The sequence below is a fragment of the Euleptes europaea genome, chromosome 3 (genome assembly GCF_029931775.1).
Source record: "Euleptes europaea isolate rEulEur1 chromosome 3, rEulEur1.hap1, whole genome shotgun sequence".
Classification (NCBI taxonomy): Eukaryota; Metazoa; Chordata; class Lepidosauria; order Squamata; family Sphaerodactylidae; genus Euleptes; species Euleptes europaea.
This window is the reverse complement of record NC_079314.1, coordinates 85,809,585-85,831,189: the sequence shown is the minus strand read 5'-3', so window position 1 is coordinate 85,831,189 and position 21,605 is coordinate 85,809,585. Positions and strand designations below refer to the sequence as shown.

The 21,605-nt window shown below is 44.5% G+C and overlaps 1 protein-coding gene across 1 annotated transcript in view; it reads left to right on the top strand.

Annotated features, from left to right (window-relative positions):
• Positions 1–915: 915 nt before the first annotated feature.
• Positions 916–21,605, top strand: part of NUP205 (nucleoporin 205) — a 50,310-nt gene continuing 29,620 nt past the window's right edge. The window contains exons 1-13 of the mRNA XM_056847418.1: positions 916–966; positions 2,930–3,072; positions 4,047–4,218; positions 5,556–5,700; positions 7,552–7,711; positions 8,455–8,683; positions 9,891–10,055; positions 10,215–10,390; positions 10,921–11,037; positions 12,484–12,621; positions 19,449–19,599; positions 20,246–20,451; positions 20,834–21,016. Coding sequence (XP_056703396.1) covers positions 939–966; positions 2,930–3,072; positions 4,047–4,218; positions 5,556–5,700; positions 7,552–7,711; positions 8,455–8,683; positions 9,891–10,055; positions 10,215–10,390; positions 10,921–11,037; positions 12,484–12,621; positions 19,449–19,599; positions 20,246–20,451; positions 20,834–21,016 — 2,013 coding nt within the window. The 5' untranslated portion in view covers positions 916–938. The remainder of the gene's footprint in view (positions 967–2,929; positions 3,073–4,046; positions 4,219–5,555; positions 5,701–7,551; positions 7,712–8,454; positions 8,684–9,890; positions 10,056–10,214; positions 10,391–10,920; positions 11,038–12,483; positions 12,622–19,448; positions 19,600–20,245; positions 20,452–20,833; positions 21,017–21,605) is intronic.

The following is a 21,605-nucleotide window of genomic DNA, read 5'->3' as shown; positions in this document are numbered from 1 at the left end:
ACATATATGTTACACTTATATACATTACTGGCACAATCTTTCAGCCAATCAGCAGTTGGCTGCCTTGTCTCCAGGACCATCTAGCTCAGTCCAGTGCAAGCCAGTTTTTCTAATCAGTCATTGAGCTGTCATGTGACATCACCAATCACCTGGCTGTCACTTAGATCTTTTCTATCTGCTTGCCATGTGCAGTCTTACATGTCAACACCAGTACCTGGATAAATGTGCGGTTTGTATAACACGTTCGGCTGTACGTGCGATGACTGTACCACGAGAATACGCAACATACATATAAAGAACAATCAAGTGTACACTGTATGGGCATCCACAAGGCTACTGTTCTGCATATTTAGGGAGCCCCAGATATTTGATGAAACGCTTTATTTGCAGCTGTCCTAGTTTGCTCCTTCTACTGCTTATAGGAGGCAATATTCCTAAGATAAGAGCATTGTTTTGGGAGCCTGCAAGTATTTTGGCTGAGAGAGTCATGCAAAGAAATATGAAAACGTCAGCACCACCTTGGGGGAAAAAGCTCTCTCTGACTGAGCCGGTCTCTTCTTTACTTCTCTGCTTGAACAAAACAACCAGAAGCCGCTTGACGACAATTCATTGGCGCAACCTTTCCCGCCTTTCTAGGATGAAGCAGACTGGAACTACAATTCCCAGAGACCATTGCTTCGGGTCCTCGCCTTTTCGATCAGTCAGGCTGCCCGTGCATGTACTCCCGACGTACATCTAATCCAGTTAATTGAGGAGCGATCGGCAAATGTGGTTTGCAAACAACCATGGAGACCTGATCCTAACATTTCACAGCTGAGTAAGCGGAAACCCGGGTTTTATTTTTATTTTTTTTTGTTCCGGCATTACTGTGGTCTCCTCCGCCTATTTCTGGGCCTCTCGGAAGAGATGGGCCTTGGGAGGGTAACGGAATTTCCAAGATGGCGGCGCCGTTGGCGGTAATTTCAGGTACTGTGCGAGCAACCAGTACGCGAGTCCTAGCGGGCGACGTCGAGTGCGGTCTCTGCCTTTCTTCTAGCGTTGGGGTTTTGGTGCCATGTTGCTTCCTGCTGTCCTTACGCTGCGAAAGAGGGAGCGCCTGCGGGTCCTGGAACCACCTTCCATGTCGATGCGGAGTCAAAGGCGCTTCCAACCGATTGCTTCCTTTAGCGTTAATAGGAAAAGAGATCAGCAGTCCCTCTAGTCAAGAGTCCTGTTACATACAGCCCTCTTCCAGTTACCTTGGAGCACCAACAGACAGGGCGTTCGAGCCTAGGCCTTCCAATTGCGTCCTAGGGATGGTGTTCACAGGTTTGCTGCCTGCGAGGAGGTTCCGTTGACTCGCCAGAGCTAGTAACCATTGATTGTCCAGGCCGCCATGAAGCTGCCTGATCCCGTTTTAAAGCCATCTATGTTCATGGCCATCGCTACATACACTGGCTGTGAATTTCATAGCTTGATTACTTGTTGAGGAAAGTAGTACCTCCATTTGCTTGTCCCGAATCTGTTGCCCATCGCTTTAAGTGAGTGCCTCAGTTTTTTGGACAGCAGCTGGAGAAAATTCTGTGTCCGTTTTTTCAATCCATGTATAAGAGCTCACACACCCAAAATAAAATAATCTCTAGTACTTTTGCATGTGACTTAGCTGGACTTCTTTAACTTGTACTAGTTTTGTAGAAACCCCTGTTAGATTCAGTGGTGATGATAATGGTGATAGGCATGCCCTAATGGGCTGGAGGGAAACTGTGCTGCTGCAATCTTTTAAGTATCCTAATTGTGAATACAGCAGTATGTTTAAAGGATAACTGCTTTGCTTTTGGGGCCATGCACCCTCTGTGTAAAGCAATCCAGTGATGTTTACTCTGTTTACTGTATTTTCCTCAACACCATTAAAACCATGTGTCTTACCTGAGTCTCCCATCATCCATCAGTCCATGAAACCTTTGCTGATTTATTATACAACTTTCTAGCAGCAATACTTTCAAGCTTTCTGTGTATCATTAGGTTATCTGAGTGTCCCAGGTCTAATTTGTCACTGCTTTCCCTGATAGTAATCCTCACCTCTGTTTAAATGTCACACGTATCTTTCCTTTCTTGATGTAATCTTGTGCTTTTAACTTTAGGGGTTACCGCACTTTGTATTCCCAGCGATGTATTAAGAGTTTGAAAATGTTATAAAAAACATCGCTTTAAAAGGGTTTTTGGATACCACGGCTTATAAATGGTTGGAAGATGTCTTCACAGCTAAAGGGGCCAAACAAAGTGCGAACAGTATTTTTTATAACGTTTTCAAACTCTTAATACATCGCTGGGAATACAAGTGCGGTAACAGCCTTTAGCGAGGCAAACTTTACATGTTATATATTTATTTTGTGAAGCCACTTCTAGGCAGGAACTAAACTTCCATGTAGCTTATGCTGAAATACTTATGTGCAGGGTCATCCAATGTATCACTGGACACAAAATTGTTTTTTGTTTTAAAATGTGCAAGAACGTGAAGCAACCTGGAATCTTTGCCTGCTCTTGCACAAGCACATGTTACCATTTTCCCTTCCTGCCAATGCAGATGACAGAAATAGATGCAGGCTTTATCATAATACATGAGGGTGTTGTTGGTGTGTGTATGTAATAATCAGTGTATGTACCTTCTCTCATTTGCACTTGCATGTTTGTTTTTGAAGTATGAACTGTTCGAGGTTGCATGACGATAATGCACAAAGCAAAAGTAACAGTGAATCCTGTCTTCTGCAAGACTGTTCACACAAAGAGTTGCTTTCTTGGAAGCTTGGTGATGGTTGCTACAGTGTAACTATCCCTAATGCTGTTTTTCTTGCACTGCTAACAGGATTCTGTTGACTTCAATACATTCAGCATGAAATAACTGTGTCATGATATTCTCCAGTTGTAAAAATATTGTGTGCATTTTTTTCAGTTGCTAGTTTATGGGGGCCCTACAAAGACCTTTGGCAGACTGTGGTTAATGCAATTTGGAAAAGACAGCCGGAAGCGATACACCTTCTTGACCAGGTTTTAAAGAAACACAAACCTGATTTTATATCACTCTTCAGAAATCCGGTAAAAAAAAAACTTTTCCTGTCTTTGGAGGTGGGGTGGGGGTCACATTGGTATTGTTGATATCTCTGCATTTTGTTTTATGTGGTAACAGTGAGGGTCACACAAAAATGAGTATATAATAATGAAATATATATTTTGCCAACTGAATATTTTAACAGTGCTTTAGTGAGCATATTCTGCCTGCATAGTCTTTTGCATTTGAGTAACCTTCTGGCTCTCTGTTTTCCCACTTTGTATTTCCAGGTAGTACTGGAGTTTTGTGTATATTCATTTTAAGGGTCTGATTGTAAACACACATATTGTTTATTTGCAACATTTATATCCTGCCTTTCTACCCAGTCAGGGCCATGAGGCAGCTGACAAATAAAGCAGTATAGTAAAAATACACCATAAGACCAATTTAAAACACAGTGCTAAAACTACAAACCTAAAACAGAAGATGGCAAATTAAAACATAAGGTATGAAGGAGGGATTATTGAAGACAAAACAAAGAAGCTGTCAAGGTGGAGCATGGGAGAAGATGTAGTTCATGCAGAGTGCAAGGACACAGAGCGAGTTAGGAAATATCTTATTCTTATAATGAATAACTTTTAACAGTTACTCTATCCCCTATGTTATTTCTGAAGAATAAGAGCTTATTAGTGGATGTCTGATGTTGCCAAATACTTAACCTAATTGATGGGCTGAAAGTAATTTACAGTCTAAAGATAGGTTTATTAGTGAAAACCAAAAATTTGGAAATCCATGTATTATTTTTGCAGCTTTTAATCAGAAGATATGTTTTTCAAAAAGGAGTTAATTTTAATGAAGTCGAACATACCATAACTGTATAAAATCATCGTAAACAAATACCTGCAGATTGTTTAAGATCCTTTTCTACATCAAAAGATGTTTGTGGCGTATTACATTTATTGGAAATTTACAACTTATTTCTTTCTGACAAATTTGTATTTTTTATCTGATTGTTTTGTAGCCAAAGAATGCTCAACAGCATGAAAAGATTCAGAAAGCAAGTACTGAAGGAGTTGCTATCCAGGGCCAACAGGGAACTAGGCTATTACCAGAGCAGCTCATCAGAGAGGCCTTTATTCTGAGCAATCTTTTTGATATTGGGGAACTGGCAGCTGTGGAACTCCTCCTGGCTGGTAATGGGCTCCTGTACTGAGTACAGGCTATCTACATCTTTTATATTGTGACTGTGTATTAGTTATTTAGCAAATTAAATTCTTTAAAACTCTGTTAGCATAAGAGAAATGGTGCTCGATGTCCTGAATTAAGCAGGTTTTTGGGAAACTGTTTTTGGGAAAGAATTGTTACTTGCATTCAACAAGTGTTGAACTTCAAGGATTAATTACAGTTATGTTATAATTAATATATTAATATAATTAATATAAAATATAATTAATATAAAATTATGTATAGTGGCAACCTTAAGCCAGTTTATGTTCATAATCAGATCTTTGTGTGTTCCACATTTTGCCCAAATGTAGGATTTTATATTGAGTGCAGAATTCAGCATCCTGAGAATACCAGCATTCATGTTTTATGGTTGCAAAGAAAAGATACACATGGAAGTATACAAGGAGTGTATTTCCTGAAATTTTAAAAGTAGAATGGGACTCGGAAGGATTTCCATTGCCTGTATACCTGTTAGCTCCATGTGACTAGCAGGATCAGCATATATGATACAAAATAAACAACTATAGGCAAATTTGCATATTTAATGAAGCAGAAGAATTTAATTCAGAATCATCTATAAATGTACCTGTGGCCTTGCTTGATTATGAAAATTGTCAGGGTACTTGCATAATGATAGATGATAGAAATCAGTGTATCCCAAAATAAAAGTACTGAAAACAGAACATTTTTACATCAAGCTTGATATATCTCATGAAAGCAGCCTGCTGTCTTGCAAAAGACTAGTTGCATATGCAATACAATGCAAGCGTATGGGACTCCCCCCCACACACACACTATCCTGTCACATACTTGAAACTACCTCAAACTGAGGAATGAATGTCTTGCTTGATCAGCCAAGAATGTATTTATGTTTGTAGAATTCAAGCTGTATTTTATTGTATAAGAATGTAAGAAGCTACAGTAGGGGAATCACTTCATTGATCCATCTAGGCCAGTACAGTCTGCTCTGACTGGCAGACGTTCTTTAACGTTTCTAGCTTTGTCTGTCCTAGCCATGCTCCCTGACATCTTTTAACCAGGAGTGACTGAGAGACCTCAAAAAACCAGCCTTGTGCTCAGCCACTGAGCTGTAATGCTCCCTGTACCTAAATGAGCGCACAATTTTGGATTTAGTTGTCACACTTCTCTTTGGAGTCAGATTTGGATAAGGACAATTATTGTCCTGTGTTTGCTAGCAGAGCTGGTGGAGATCGTAGCTGTGACACAGAGACAGACCGGGAGAAAGAAATATTGTATATATAGAAAACTGATAACTGGCAAAAGTCTGTTTTTCATTTTTCAGGGGAGCACCAGCAGCCATATTTTCCTGGGATAACGAGGGGCTTAGTAGCTGTTCTCTTATACTGGGATGGAAAAAGATGTATTGCAAATTCTCTGCGAACACTTATCCAGTCTCGGCGAGGCAAGACATGGACATTGGAGCTCAGGTCTGTCTTTTAAGCAGTAGCATTTGAAAAATTGTAGATAAAAACTGTTTCATTGTTGAAGTTAGATCGTTTCAGTACTGATTCATTTGCCCTGTCAAAAGCAGGGCAAAGTTCCCCACTTATATTGTACTTTATGTATTTTTTCTCTCACTATGTTTTTTTTTTTTTAGGGGGGTGCCTGTATTATGATTATTTCTATGGAATTTACCCTTGTTTCTCCCCCCCCCCATAAAATACCCCATTACCTTCTTGATTTGTGAGGCTTTGAAACTCTGAACATTGCTCCCTCCAAAACACTTGTAGGGAATAACTCCCAATACTGGACTGCTGTAATCACTTAAGCATCATATGAAAATGGCTGTTCGTGATGTAAATACTGTTCCTGCCTCTGAGGATCTTTTTTGCTAGTGTTTTATTTTAGCCATGGGGGGCAGAATTTGGGTATAATAACACTTTCCCTTTAGGAATCAAAAAGTGTTTTGCTGCCTGCAGGGACCCAGTTGGATTTTTCACTTTGAACAACAGGCCCACAGTACTGTATCACACACTTCTTTTGAAACTGCTTTTCATGTGGGATGGGAATTGTTCAAGAAACAGAACTTTCATTCCATCGTGGGGCATGAAACTGACAGCTGGTTGGTGCATGCAGCAAGATGGTATCTTAGAATTCAGAGGTCCTAGTGTGGACTGTATCTCAGCAGATGTTTGTGGAGGAGGATTTTTGTAATTGTTCCTCTCCATGTAAAAATAATCTCCCTGCAAGTAAGACACATCAGTAAAATTATTCTAGCCAGGTTTTGTTGTGCTTGTTTTCTTCTTACAAGCAGCTTTTTAATGGGGGGGGGGGCATTAAAATATGGTACCCAACCTGCATGGTTTACTGTATTCTGTTTCAAGGTTCTTTTTATTCTGACCAATGTTGCTTACATTTCTGTGGGTATAGAATTTGACTTTGAAAAAACCGTGCAAACATAAGAGCGGCTGTGTGAGATCAGACCAGTGGTTCATCTTCTCCAGCATCCTGTTTCACACAGTAACCACCCAAATGCCTACGAACAGGGCAGGGAGGCCAAAGCCTCCACGTGTTTTTGCCCCCCTCCACTGGTATTTAGAGGGTTGCTGTTCTGAATCTGAAGGTTTCATTTAGGTATCATGGCTAATAGCCATTAATGGACCTATCCTCATGAATTTGTCTAATACCTTTTTAAAAACAGCAATATTAGTGACAGTAAATTCCACAACTTCACTCTCTGTGTGAAGAAATACTTTCTTTTTTCTGGCTTGAATTTTTTGTCCATCAACATTACCGGGTGTAAGCAAGCTGAAAATGGAATTTTAGCGAAAACCCTGTGGAACTGCTCTATGTAGTTCCACAGGCCTTCGCCACCCTTTTTGCTGGTGGCATTCCGGGGCAAAAGGGCACCAAATGGGGGCATTCCGGGGCAAAAGGGCTCAGGGAGCTGACTAAAGTCAGTCCCACACCCGGGAATGCCCTCTTTGGTGCCAGCACAAGTCGTGCTGGGGAAACCCTGCTGGCGAGGCTACACTGGCGCCCATGGCTCGTGCTGCCGTGCTGCTCCTCAGAGCTGGTGTAAGTGACCCTGCGCCAGTGTTAGTGCCAGTTTAGCTGGGACAAGCACCAGTTTAGCCAGTGACAGCACATCTCCAAATGTCTCGTTTAGGCATGGAGGTTGGGCCATTTACTAGTGCTGAATGTTCCATTTGCTTTGTATTCTCAGACCCCAGTAATATTGCTATCCATTTTATTTCTGACTTTCTAGAAAACTTTAGAATCCCCATTATGCTCTCAAATAAAGTCAGCTGAGTCAATATTCTGTCTTTCCTTTGCAGTCCTGAGCTGGTATCCATAACAACACATTTTACAGATGAGCTGATGGAGCAGGGTTTAACTCACAAAATTCTAACTTTGGTGTCTCAAATTGATCTGAATACTGAGTTTGAAAAATTACAAAGAGAGCGGGGGCTTGGCAGTGAGAAACACCGCAAAGAGGTAAGAGAGATTCTGCCACTAAGTAAGCATCAGAAGTTTTGTTGCTTGGAAAGTAAAGGCAGTCTCTTTTGATTCATTACTAAGATTCATACTCATTCATTTCACAGTGAAGCAGCAAATATTCAGTTTATTATTAATTGCATCTTTCTGATTAGCACTGACCTGTTTTCAAATATTTGTTCTGCTTTACTGTTATATTACCATAAGGAATATTTAGGATTCATCCTTTCTATACAGGGAGCATCTGTTTAAGTAATTACGTGCAATGCCATTTTCTGTCATTAATAAACTTTTTGGATTTTCATTCTTTTTACATTGCTTATAAGCTGTGTGAACAGTGTCCATGTTTACATAGCTTTATAATAACGTACAGGTGTTAAATCAGGGAGTGTCAATATTAACCGGGTTGGGTTTTGTATGGCAAGGCACCATTATTTTAGAGTTGTTGTTCTTGCTTATGTTTTATATTTCTGTCATTGTTATTACTGAAGATTTGTTTTAATTTTGTGAACCGCCCTGAGCCCTGCTTTGGCAGGGGAGGGTGGGATATAAATACTAACAACAACAATAATAATATTATACTAAAATCTTGCTATTTTCAGAATTCAACGTTCTTATTCACTTATAGAACCTGTTGCAGTGCAGTAAATCGGTCCATTAAATGGAGAATGTTTGATTAAGCGATCAAAATTTGCATGTTTTGAAAGTATCCAAGTGTAATAATTATATGGTATTTCTTCTAGGTTGCTGATCTCATCAAGGAGTGTCGACAGTCATTGGCAGAGAGCTTGTTTGTTTGGACTTGTCAGTCACCACTGAGCAGGGATGATACTTTAATCCTTATTACTTACTTAGAGAAAGTGACTGTGGAAGCTGATGGCTCATTAGACAGTGTGAACTTGGCATTTCTTATGGCTCTTCTCTACTGCTTTGATGTCGGCTGTGTAGAACAGGGACCTGAAGATCGAGAAGGTAAAACTGTTTCTCTGTCCACTTCAGGTTTTGCAGAAATATATTTTTTATGGAAAGATTAAGAACTGTTAAAAGTTTAACCATGACTTGTTTATGTTGCTTAAGCATTGCACTAAGGCAGAATATCTTTGTGTGTGTGTGTGTAAAGTGTCATCAAGTCACGACTAACTTATGGTGACCCCAGCAAGGGGCTTTCAAGGCAGGTGAGAAGCTGAGGTTGTTTGCCATTGCCTCCTTCTGCAGAATCTTCTTTGGCAGTCTCCCTTCTAAGTGCCAACGTGCTTAGCTGCCAATATCTGATGAGATTGGGCTATATCATACTGCCTTCCCTCCAGCAGAATATCTGACAAAACATTACTGTCTACAGCTCTGTGAGCCTGCGAGAAATTGAGGGGAGGAGAATGTTTGGGATTCTCTTTTTGCAAACACATGGGATTGCTGAGATCTAAGGCTCCTGTTCACCTATATCTAAACCTTAGAAATCTATAGCACAATTGCCTTGCAGCACTGATTGCTGTACCTGAATGGTACAGGGCAGGAGGAGGGGAAATTAGGGTTGAATATGTATTCCCCAAACCTATTTTCACCTGTAACCCTGCCTTTCCAGGCCTCTATAAATTGTTTTGGGCTCTGTCCCATTCACAGCTTAAAGAGGTGTGTGCGTTTGATTGTGGTTGAGGGAAGTCCTCCAGTCCCAATCAATTTCTCCCATTCATCCTCAGACTGTTTCAGCTTCAGAGTGGTCAGAGTTCTTAAAAGCTAATAGGATCTGGACTATGCATGTGTCCATGCACATGCTTGCAGGTATGAGAGAGGAAGAACTGGAAGGTGTATGATGCACAAGTCAGAATTCTTCTGTGGAGAGTACTCATTTTTGGAAAAACAAAAAGGAGATACAGTCTGGATAAAATTAAGTATGCTTAAATGTTTAATTGGGCACTTGAATCCCATTGATATCAGCAGCTTTAGGCCTACTTTTCTCTGGATTGTGCTCAAACTTTGCTGAAAGAATAACTCCTACAAACTCAGTCAGCACAATTGTGACCTTGGTTTAAGTAGTTAGCTGAGCACTTCACATTGTGTAATGTGAACTTTTTCACTAAAAAGTCTGAAATAGTACAAAATAAAGCAAATGGAAGACGTTTTTGTATTTGCAAAGCTACCTATTCTGTTATCTGTGAAAGAAACTACATTCTTCTACTCTTAGAGCTGATGCACCAGTTGCCACTGTTGACAGACAGACAATACATAGCCGCAGTCCACACACGCCTTCAGGAATCCCAGCCTTGGAAGCTACCAGGACTTCAGGCTACTGTTAGATTAGCCTGGGCACTTGCATTGCGTGGAATTTCACAGCTCTCGGATGTGACAGGTAAATTGAATTCAAAATCAAATTCATGAGCAAGAATGTATCGGTCTTCACCTGCTTTCCTTTGCTCACGATTGTAACGTCAAGCAGGCTTTTGTTGAACCCTAGTTCAGTTAGGAGCTTCAATGAGACTCCTTTATTTTCACTCTTCATTCTCTCCAGCATTTGCAGAATTCACTGAGGCCGATGAAGCAATGGCAGAGTTGGCAATTGCAGACAATGTCTTTCTGTTTCTTACTGAATCTGTGGTGAGAGCGGAAAGCTTTTATCAGGACGAATTTTACATACGCAGAATCCATGATCTTATCACAGGCTTTCTTGCTCTCATGCCAATGAAAGTAAGTGGCATATTTATTAAAACTTAATAAGCACTACTATGTAGAATATTTCTGGAGTCAAATGGTGTGGGCCATTTCATGTTCCCAGTTGGGTTTTTTTTTTTTTTTTTTTGGCCTGTGTGTTTCTTTTTTAGTCTTTATTTGAATAATTTTAGAATGCAGGATTTGTAAAAGAGATGAATATAGCACTCACTGTATTCCTACCAGATAGTATTTATTTGGGTAATGTAGAGTACTATCCAGCTAGAATTATAAATGTTTAAGTCCCTCTGATTTCAATGGAATGTAAATATATGCTGAATAATACATTTTTTAATCATGTATCTGAGCCTTATAGTCAGCATTCCTCATTTAACCTTTTGCACTATTTTCATGCAATGTAGCAAAACAAAACTTTAAGGTACTAGGATTATTTCTCTAATCCAACCTGTTTAGACTAGCACCACTTGCATGATAATGATGGTGAGTCAAAAGTGGCCAGGAGAGCGGTTTGTTTCATTCTTTTTTTAAAAGCTTTTTGTTTTTTGTAGGTGAAACAGTTGCGGAACCGAGCTGATGAAGATGCTCGCATGATCCACATGAGTATACAGATGGGTAATGAACCACCTCTTCCTCTTAGACGGGATCTGGAGCATCTGATGCTTTCAGTAAGTTCTTGTTTAAAAAGCAAATGATAAAACAAGATTATGGGCTGGATTCAGTAACACATTAGTAGAAGGAGCTAAATCACCTTGTCTCCACAAGTTCAGCTCTGATGACAGAGGTGAGGAGCAATGTTGTCTTCTCTCTCTTTGCTAAGGTCCCCTGTCCCACATAGTTGTCTATACAGGTTTTAGGACCCCGGGATTCAGTTTTCTGGAGATTAGAAGAGACTGATGGGGAGGGAAGTGTGGCAAAAATTCATATCTGTCAGCGTCTTTTGCAAACAGTTCACAGGATCCAAGCCTGTATTATAATTTTATTGTTAATTTTAAATTTAATTGTGTGTTAAATAAATCTCTTTATGAAAACCTCTGGGAACAACCTTTTAAAATGGGGGGGGGAACAAATGGGACCCCTCAAGAAAATAGTGATGGGAAAGGGTGAGAGGAAGAAACTTTTAGCATTAAGTGCACCTTCTTTTTCTCCACAGTGACTTGCTAGTTGGAGTGAGGAGTGCAATGGGTTCAGAGCCTGCTTTCTTTGAGGCCAATTCACCTTTCACCCCCAGTAGCTCATATGGTTGGGGATGGGGAGTTGGGCTTAGTGGAAGCTTCCTTTGACTCCAATTACACATGGTCACTTCGTAGATACAGGGAAAGTGGAGCCCTTTCCTTCTTTTGAAATGACTGTTTTGGATGGTAGAACATGCTGATCCGATACTGCATGTCAAAATAACATGCTGTCTTGGAGCACAGTCTTTCCCTCAGGAAAGTTGTGTTGTTGATGAAGTTCCAAAAAGGGTCCTGGACTCAAACATAGTGTTCTGTGGGGGACAGTGTCGCTGAGCACAGTTCTTCCTTTCTTCTCCTCTTTCTCTTTATCCCTGAATTTGAATTGATGGGAGGGATGATTGTGTAGTCCCTCATGTAGCTATGCAAGAAGTGGTCACTCGCACTTGGCATTTCCTTTTATGTCTGGGACAAGTTCCTGTGCACTGCTTTCTGCTGCTGGGGATGTTACCTGGTAGCATGTGCAATACTGAGCCGGAGACAATTTGGGCTGGGGGAATTACTCAGGTCTTGTGTTGTTTAACCCCAGGGGGCCAGTGTGCTGTTAGTAGAGACCCTCCTCAATTCTGGTCACTGGGATAGCAACTATAGAGAATAGTGTAAACTATATTAAGCTAAAATAGCCTGAATGCTGGTTAGTGCTAGGGTAGTCCAGATCAGAAAGTATTGTGTAACTTTTGAAAAACAGTTCAGTGTGAGCCTTGATAAACATGCAGGGAAAGCTGTCATTTTGGGGCTGCTGCTGTTGATTCCTCTCTTTCATCTGCATTTGCTGCATGACTGATACCATCAAGACAAGAGCTTGGCCAGTTTTAAAAAATTGTGATGGGGCATACAAGGTAAGAGATGTTGAGCCAAAGTCTTTTCTGTCTTAATCTATAGATTGCTGAGTTATACAAGAAGGATCCCTTTAATTTGGAACTTGCTCTTGAATACTGGTGTCCTTCAGAGCCTCTGCAGAGCTCCACTATCATGGGATCCTATGTTGGGATAACTCATCAGCGACCACCTCAGCGTCAGGTTAGAAAAAGATTTAATTTTTTTTCTGTACTGTTTTGGAGGTGGGATTGGCTTGGAAAGGCACTTTGTGTTTTCAGAATGGAAATGCATTTTGTGTGTACATAAAAGGTAGGTGTGAGAGTCTCAACCTAGCTGTGCTGACTTCGCAAAATCACTTGCTCAGACTTGGATACAGAAACAAAGGATTTATTGAAGGCTTCAGATAGTACAAGACAGACGCGGGTTTGAAGTTGCAAGTGAGCTAGCTTATCGGGGTTACAGAATATATTTACTACCAGGCCCTTCTGTCGTGGGAAGTTACAAGATAGATTGGTGCAATACAAAACATCAAACGGGTCCCAGAGAGACTGTTAGGACTATCAGATCCCCAAGGCCACATTCGGCCCGAGGGAGTGCATGCAGGAAGCGCAGCAGGGGAGGGCAAGAGCGGCACCTGGGAAAGGCAGATGAGGCGCCGGGGCTCAGGAAGGCAAGGGAGGTGTGAACTGCTTTTACGAGTTCAAAGGAACAGAGATAGAGGAAACTGAAAGGGGAAGGGGAGTCAGGGACACATGGCCCTCACATTCTGCCCCCCTTAAGGCCCCCCCTCCCGCAAGGTCGGGAGGCCGAGGTTTATCAGGGTAGGCGCAGTGGAATTCGTGAACGAGGCGGGGGGCCGCCATGTGGGGGCTGCTACCCATTCATCGTGTGCAGGTCCCAGATGTTTCCATCGGACAAAGTAAAACAGTTTCCCTTTTTTCCACTTGGAATCTAAAACCTTGGACACTTCCAGGTGCGTGTCCCCGCCCACTACTGTCGGAACCTCTGGTTGGGGTGGGGAGTGGAATTGGGGAGCGGGTACGTAAGGCTTGAGAAGACTGATATGAAAGACGGGGTGAACGCCCCTAAGGGTCTTTGGCAGCTCCAATTCCACTGTGACTTCATTGATTACCCGGGAAATGGGGAAAGGACCCACATACCGATCGTTTAGCTTTTTGCAGGGCCGGAGTGAGCGCACGTTCTTGGTGGAGAGATAAACTTGCTCCCCCACCTTGAGCTCCCAGCCCGGGGACTGATGTTTGTCGGCCTGTTCTTTGTATTTGTGCTTGGCCCGTTCTAGGTTCTTTTGTAACCAGGGCCAAGTAGACCGAACCACCTGCACCCACTCCTGGACCTCCGGGACCGCCTCGAGCTCAGGAGTGACTGGGGTGGAGCCGAAAGGGCCGAATTCCGTCCCGTACACCACCTGGAAAGGGCTAAATCCAGTGGAGGAGTGGGGGGCGTTGTTGTAGGCATACTCAGCAAAAGGCAGTAAGTCCACCCAATCGTCCTGGTGGTAATTGACATAGCATCGGAGGTAACACTCGACCACGGCATTTACTCGCTCAGTTTGACCATCGGTTTGGGGGTGGTAAGCCGAGGAGAGTCCCTGCTCCTCCACCCCCATCAGTTTCAGGAAGGCCCGCCAGAATTTGGCAACGAACTGGACCCCCCTGTCGGAGAGGACCTTTCTGGGAATCGAGTGAAGCCTCAGGACATGAGTAACAAACAGTTTGGCCAGTCCCTGGGCCGAGGGGAGTCCGGCACAGGGAACGAAGTGGACCTGTTTGGAGAACAGGTCCGTGATCACCCATAGGACCGTCTTACCCCGGCTAGGAGGTAGATCGGTGATAAAGTCCATGGCGATCACTTCCCACGGTCGGGTGGGTGTTTCTAAGGGTTTCAGAAGTCCCGGGGTTTTTCCCATCCTCTTCTTTGCAGTGGCGCAGATGGGGCAGCTGCGCACATATAGTTCCACATCAGCTCTCATGCCTGGCCACCAAAATTGCCGCCTTACCAGGTGCAAAGTTTTTACGAAACCAAAATGACCCGCAAGTTTGGCCCCGTGGACTAGTCCCAAGACCTCCTTTCGGAGAGGAGTAGGGACGTAAAGCTTTCCACCCTGCACCCAGTAGGAATCCCGCTGTTCCATGCCGGCGGGGAGAATCTGTTGCTCCGCTTCCTGCAGAGACGCGTCTCGGAGCCTTTGTTGAAAGGCTTCCGGGACCCCTTTGAGCATGGGACTACCCAGTTGGCGGGCTTGGGACCGGGTGGTGACGGCTAAACCTGGGACTTCCCCCCCGTTGCTCGGGGGTGAACAGGGAGTCCACGGGACGGTCAAAATCATTGCGGTATTGGGGGAGTCGGGACAGGGCATCAGCCAGGGCATTTTCCTTCCCGGGGATGTGCTTGAGGGTGAAACGGAACTTGGCGAAGAATTGAGCCCATCGAATCTGTTTGGCGTTGAGCTTTCTAGCCCCCTTGAGAGCTTCTAAATTCTTGTGGTCGGTACACACTTCAAACGGGAACTCTGCCCCCTCCAAAAAATGTCTCCAGATGGTGAGGGCATGCTTCACCGCCGCCGCCTCCTTCTCCCAAATAGCCCAGTTAATTTCAGACTGAGAAAACTTTTTGGAGAAGTAAGCGCACGGCCTCAAACTCCCACTTTCGTCCCTCTGCAGGAGAGCCCCTCCCATGGCCACGTCCGAGGCGTCCACCTGGACCACGAATGGTTTAGTGCAGTCCGGGTGGGCTAATACTGGTTCGGACGAAAAGAGCAATTTTAGCTCATCGAACGCCTGCTGGCAGGGGGGAGACCACTGCAATCGGGCCGAGGGTAGCGCGGCGTTCGCTCCCTTCCCCTTGGTGCGCAAAAGGGAAGTGAGGGGGAGAGCCACCTGTGCGAAATTGGGAATGAAGTTGCGGTAGAAGTTGGCAAACCCTAAAAACTGTTGTAATTGCCGGCGTGTGGTGGGGGGTTCCCAATCCCGTACTGCCTGAACCTTATCGGGATCCATTTCCAACCCTTGGTGGGAAATCACATAGCCCAGGAAAGTGATGGAGGGTTGGTGGAATTCACATTTTGACACCTTAGCATACAATTTGTGGTCCCGCAGTCGCTGGAGGACTTCACGTACTAGGCGGACATGCTCTTCCATGGTTTCAGAATAAATGAGAATATCATCCAGAAATACCACCACCCCCCGAAACAACAAATCATGTAAAACTTCATTAATTAATTGCATGAATACACTCGGAGCCCCTGAAAGTCCGAACGGCATCACTAAATATTCAAACATGCCAAAACAACTCGAAAAGGCCGTCTTGGATTCGTCCCCCTCCTTAATGCGGATACGGTGATAGGCTTCCACCAAATCCAGTTTGGTGAAGATTCGGCCTTCCTTCAATTGCGCTAGAAGGTCTGGAATGAGAGGGAGGGGGTAAGCGTTAGACTGAGTGACAGCGTTCAGTCTACGAAAGTCAATACACCGTCTCAAGTCCCCCGTTTTCTTTTTGACAAAAAAGGCAGGGGCGGAGTACGGAGCTTTGGAGGGATGTATGAAGCCCCTCGCTAGGTTAGTGTCCAAATAGTCCCGCAACACCGCTTTCTCATTAGGGCTCATGGGGTAAACCTTCCCCTTGGACAACTTGCCATCTCCCACGATCTCAATCGGTTTCTCGGTGTGGGGGCAGTTCATCACATTCCCTCACATCAAACACATCCGCGAACTGGGAGTACTCCGAGGGCAGATGGGGTGTAGTGGGGATGGGCTCGGGGGAACCCACCAACGCGGCGGCCGGGGCGCAAAGTACTCGGTCCTTGTCGTGCATTCCGCAGGGGTCCTCGGGGAAAGTGAGTGTCCGTTTGACCCAGTTAATGGAGGGGTTGTGTCCCTGTAACCAATTCATCCCCAAAACTACGGGGGCAACTATGGGGGCGATGGTAAAGTACAGTCGTTCCCAATGTTCTCCCACAGCCATGACCACCGCAGTGGTACGGTGAGTGACGGGCTCCTTTTTAAAGTCACTACCGTCCATTTGAGAGAAACGGAGAGGACCCGGGAGCCGTTTGCGTCGGGCGCGTAATTTCTTGGCTGCTTCCTCACTAATCAAGGTACGGGCACACCCAGAGTCAACTAGTGCGGGGAATTCTAACACTGGCCCCCCTTTGGGTAAAGACAGGTGGACCCGGATGTACACATTATCCTCTTGGGCGCTTACCATCGGTGGAGCTCCTTGCACAACGATTGGAGCGGTCTGCTGAGGAGCCCCTCTTACAGCAGACCGACGGCGTTTTTTGCCGGCATCTCCCACTCTTCCTCCTCACTGGATGAAGGAGACGTGGTAGTTGTAATCCGTGACTCGGCCGAGTCAAAAGCTGCATTTGTAATCCGGGGTCCCGATGGACCAGTGGAGGTGGAGGCTCCATCTTGAGCGCTCGCGTGTAGCGCGGTGGGCGCGCTCCGGCGTCCAGGAGCGCTGCTTCGGCGTCGAGGTTGGCCCTCCGCCGGGGTCTTCTCCGGTTCGGCCAGGGTTGGGCGAGGAGGAGCCGGACGTCCGGAGCGGGACGGGCATTGCGAGGCGAAATGGCCCTTACCTCCGCACACCAAGCACACCCCGGTTTCGAAGCGCGTTCGGCTGTTGAGGGGCCGCCGCCGCCTGGGGTTCGGGAATCTTTGGTACCGCTTGGTCTGTCCCCTCTCGGCTTAAAGTCGCGGCCGGTTTGCTGTTTGGACAGGGTCAGGAGCTGCTTCCGATTTTCGATATCGGCGGCGTGGCGCACCCAGCCCTCGACGTCAGGGGGTCGTCCTCGAGTCTCGTGCCGGACAAAGCCAAGCGGCGGTGCTTCGCCTCGGTCCGAGAAAGCGACCAGCCCTTAGGAGAGTCCAGCCAGGAGTTAAAGGTGTTCTTGGGCTTCGTACCCAAGCCCGGTCCTGGGTGGGGGGCACCGGGTACCTTCCGCTTGGCACCCTCCTCCTTAGGGTCCGGTTTCTCCGGAGCCTCGGGTTTATCCGGTGAACCCGGGGGGGAAGAGGTATCCTCCTCGCCTGGCATTACTGTCCCTTAAGGTACAGATGCAGAACGAAAAGGCAGTGACTTGCAACTTAATGTGAGAGTCTCAACCTAGCTGTGCTGACTTCGCAAAATCACTTGCTCAGACTTGGATACAGAAACAAAGGATTTATTGAAGGCTTCAGATAGTACAAGACAGACACGGGTTTGAAGTTGCAAGTGAGCTAGCTTATCGGGGTTACAGAATATATTTACTACCAGGCCCTTCTGTCGTGGGAAGTTACAAGATAGATTGGTGCAATACAAAACATCAAACGGGTCCCAGAGAGACTGTTAGGACTATCAGATCCCCAAGGCCACATTCGGCCCGAGGGAGTGCATGCAGGAAGCGCAGCAGGGGAGGGCAAGAGCGGCACCTGGGAAAGGCAGATGAGGCGCCGGGGCTCAGGAAGGCAAGGGAGGTGTGAACTGCTTTTACGAGTTCAAAGGAACAGAGATAGAGGAAACTGAAAGGGGAAGGGGAGTCAGGGACACATGGCCCTCACAGTAGGAACAAGATAGGAAGCAACTGTATCTGTAGAGTCTTCTGAAATACTGTGCACTGGACTTAAAAGTGTATACCTTTTGGTTCAGATAGTTATGAAAGATGGAGGGAAGGATCCTGAGTTGATCTTTAGCATCTCTCCTTCTGATCAAAGGATCTACTGTTACAGATAGCAATATTGATAAGCCTTACTGGGCAATTATAAGGATTACTTTAGAGCATTCTGAGTTCTGTCAATGCTCAACAGTTTTTATTATTGCCTTACAAAGTGACTATGTTTAAGAGCACATTCTAGCCACTGTTAAGGTCTTTAGGACCCGTAGATTTTAATGGAGGAATTAAGCGTATGCTTACATTTATTTCTTTGTGGCATTTGTATACTGCTGTTCTCTCTGAAGGAACCCCAAAGCAACTCACAAACAATACCAAAATACAATAAAAAGACCTAATGCCAACAGGTCTCAGCCTGGTCCAGATTGAAGAGGCTGTGAGTTGCTTCAGCCATAGACACCCCCCCCCCCCGAGCCCTGCCCAGGCTTTAAATACCTGCTACTCCACTCCTTCCCCCAGTTTAACATTTCGACTGCCTTCAGGAGTCTGGGTGCGATTCTGGATACCTCCTTATCTATGGAGGCCCAGGTCACAGCTGTGGTCAAGGCAGCCTTTTTCCATCTTCGCCGGGCCTGGCAGCTGGTGCCTTATCTCTCCTGCCCCGATCTAGCCACAGTGATCCATGCGACGGTCACTGTAACTCGCTCTATGCAGGGCTGTCCTTGCAACTGATCAGGAGGTTCCAGCTGGCTCAGAATGCTGCACAAGGCTCCTTTTGGGGGCCTCGCTATGAGAGTATATAACTCCAGTGCTGAAACAACTGCACTGGCTCCAGCTGGAGCATTGGATCAGGTTCAAGGTGCTGGTTTTGACCTTTAAAGCCTTACACAGTCTGGGACCATTGTACCTATGGGACCGCCTCTCCTGGCACCCCCCCCCCGAGAGCGCTACACTCAGTGAACAACAATTTACTGGTGGTCCCCAGCTCGCGGAGTATACAGCTGTCCTCAACAAGGGCCAGGGCATTCTTGGGCCTGGCCCCAGCCTAGTGGAACAGTCTACTAAGTAACATCCGGGCCCTGCAGGACCTAAATGAGTTCAGCAGGGCCTTTCAAAACAGAATTGTTCCGCCAGGCCTACACCTGAGGCCAGCCACGAGTCTCTCTGTTATCATTTGCTGGGCTCCCCATCTTCCCCCTCAACCTGGTTTGGGGGTCCACTGCCAACCAGGTCTGTCTAGTGGCGGCGATTTAGAATTAAATGTCATCTTGTTTTATGTAATATGAAGTACGGGATTTTAAAGTATGTTTCAATGTATGTTTTAATGGTTGTTTTATTATTCTGTGACGCTTGCTGGGAAAGGGCAGGATATAAATGCAACAAATAAATAAATAAATGCTTTTGTTTTGCTTTGTTACAGGTTGTTCTGTCTAAATTTGTTAGGCAAATGGGTGACCTCCTTCCATCCACAATTTACATTCCTTATCTGAAAATGCTCCGAGGATTGGCCAGCGGACCCCAGTGTGCTCATTATTGCTTTACCTTGCTGAAGGTTAACGGTAGCAGCCATGGTAAGAAATATGCCTCCCAAGAGGCCACTGGCCTTTTCCCCTCTTCACTATAAAGCTGACATGGGGGAGCCTTTCAAAGGTGCTGATAAGTATTGCTTGGCAAGGAAGCCTCCGGACAGTGAAGCGAAATCTTTGTGTTTGGTTGTGTTATGATGCCTCTTGTTTATAAAATGAATTTCTAATGAATGTGTGTGTGTGAGAGCGAATATAGCTTTGTCCTGTAATGTGACAGTTTAATATAATTACTTTATGCAGCTCAACTGAAAAAGCTAAAGTAAGCTGTTTGGCTTTGAGCCTTTGGTAGAAACACAATCATTCGATTCTTTTGTTGTAATTGTCAATAATTTTGGGGAACTGGGTGACTTCTAATACTGGTTGATGAACACTTTTCCAAGGGCTTAATTTTCAAATGTTCAGTCAGAAATCTCTCCTATGAAGCTTGTTTGTATGGATAGCCAAGAATGCCTCAAACGTACAACTCCTGAGGTCAGACTTTTTAAATGATACATTGCAAAACTGTTTTGTTCATGTATTATTTAAAAAGTCTGACTTCAGGAGTTGTAAGTTTGAGGCAGGTTTTATTTCCCCATCTAGAGTTAATTAAATGAACTGAGCCTGTAATCATGTGGGTATTTTTGTTTTCCAGCTGAAAACATCCAAGGAGCAGGTGGCAGTCCTGTCTCCTGGGAGCATTTCTTCCACTCTCTGATGCTGTATCATGAACACTTAAGGAAAGATTTGCCAAGCGCAGAGAGCATCCAGTACCGTCACCTTCCTCTCAGAGGTATCACCCAGAAGGAACAAGATGGATTGATTGGCTTTCTGGAGCTTACAAGTACTATAGTGAAATGGGTAAGTAACCAATCCAGATTACAGTCCACTATTGTCCTTTATTCAGTAATTTGAGCCGTACTTTGGCCAAGGATAAATGTAAAAGCAGTTAAATTGAGTTAAAAAAAACCCCACATTTGATAATAAAAGCCAAAAGTGCTTGGAATGAAAAGTGTAAAGTGAGAGGGAGAAAGAATACTAGGAAAATTTAACCATGGATCCAATTTAAGTAAATTGTGGGTGGAAGAAATATAGAAAGGGAGCAAATATTATGTTGCTAAACAGCATTTTATTCTGATGGGCACTGTAAATGACATTATTTACATTTTGCCTGAATCCGATCAATGGTGTGAAAGTGCAGCATTCTAAAAACAAAATTGTGTTTGCTTTTTCTCCTTTGTAGAGTGAGAATGCTCGCTTGGCTCTGTGTGAACATCCTCAGTGGACCCCGGTGGTAGTCATTTTGGGACTTCTGCAGTGTAGCATCCCTCCCATCTTGAAGGCGAAATTATTAGACACCCTTACAGGTTTTGGAAAATCTCCTGAAATTGCTGCTTCCCTCTGGCAATCATTAGAGTATACACAGGTAACTTTATTTTCTCTTTTCCCGGTAGTTGTTTGCTCTTTGGAATCAAAATGGCACTGTGTTTGCAAAGTGTGCTTTTAAATGTTAAGAAATATATACTCCCCCCTCAAGTTTGCTTACACTGCAAATGTTAAATTGTTCTTACTTGAAAATAGGGCTGAGCCTAAATTTAATCTGTACAAGGCGTTATTTCCACTTCTGGAAATCTGGCCTATGGTCTCAGCAGCTGGAGAAAACATCTGATTTCTTTGCAAGCCCAAATGAATTCCGGGAATGATTTGCTCTGTTCATGTGGTTGGTTTCTGTCAGGGGTATCTGGTTTGGTTTCTGTCAGGGGTATCTTTTTGCAGATCTCGAATAAAGCTAGGAGGAAATTGCCTGTTGTAGTGGTGAGAGAAGGGTTGTGTGTATGCACACATGTGTATAGATAGTCAGCAGCTCAGTCTCATCAAAGAACTAGCTTCCAGTGAAGCATGTGGTCAATCTTTCAGTGAAAGAACTAGTGCAGGTGTAATGTTCCCAGTAGTTTAATGCTGGTTATTTATTTATTTATTTCTCACACTTCTAGCCCACCATCATTCCTGGCAAG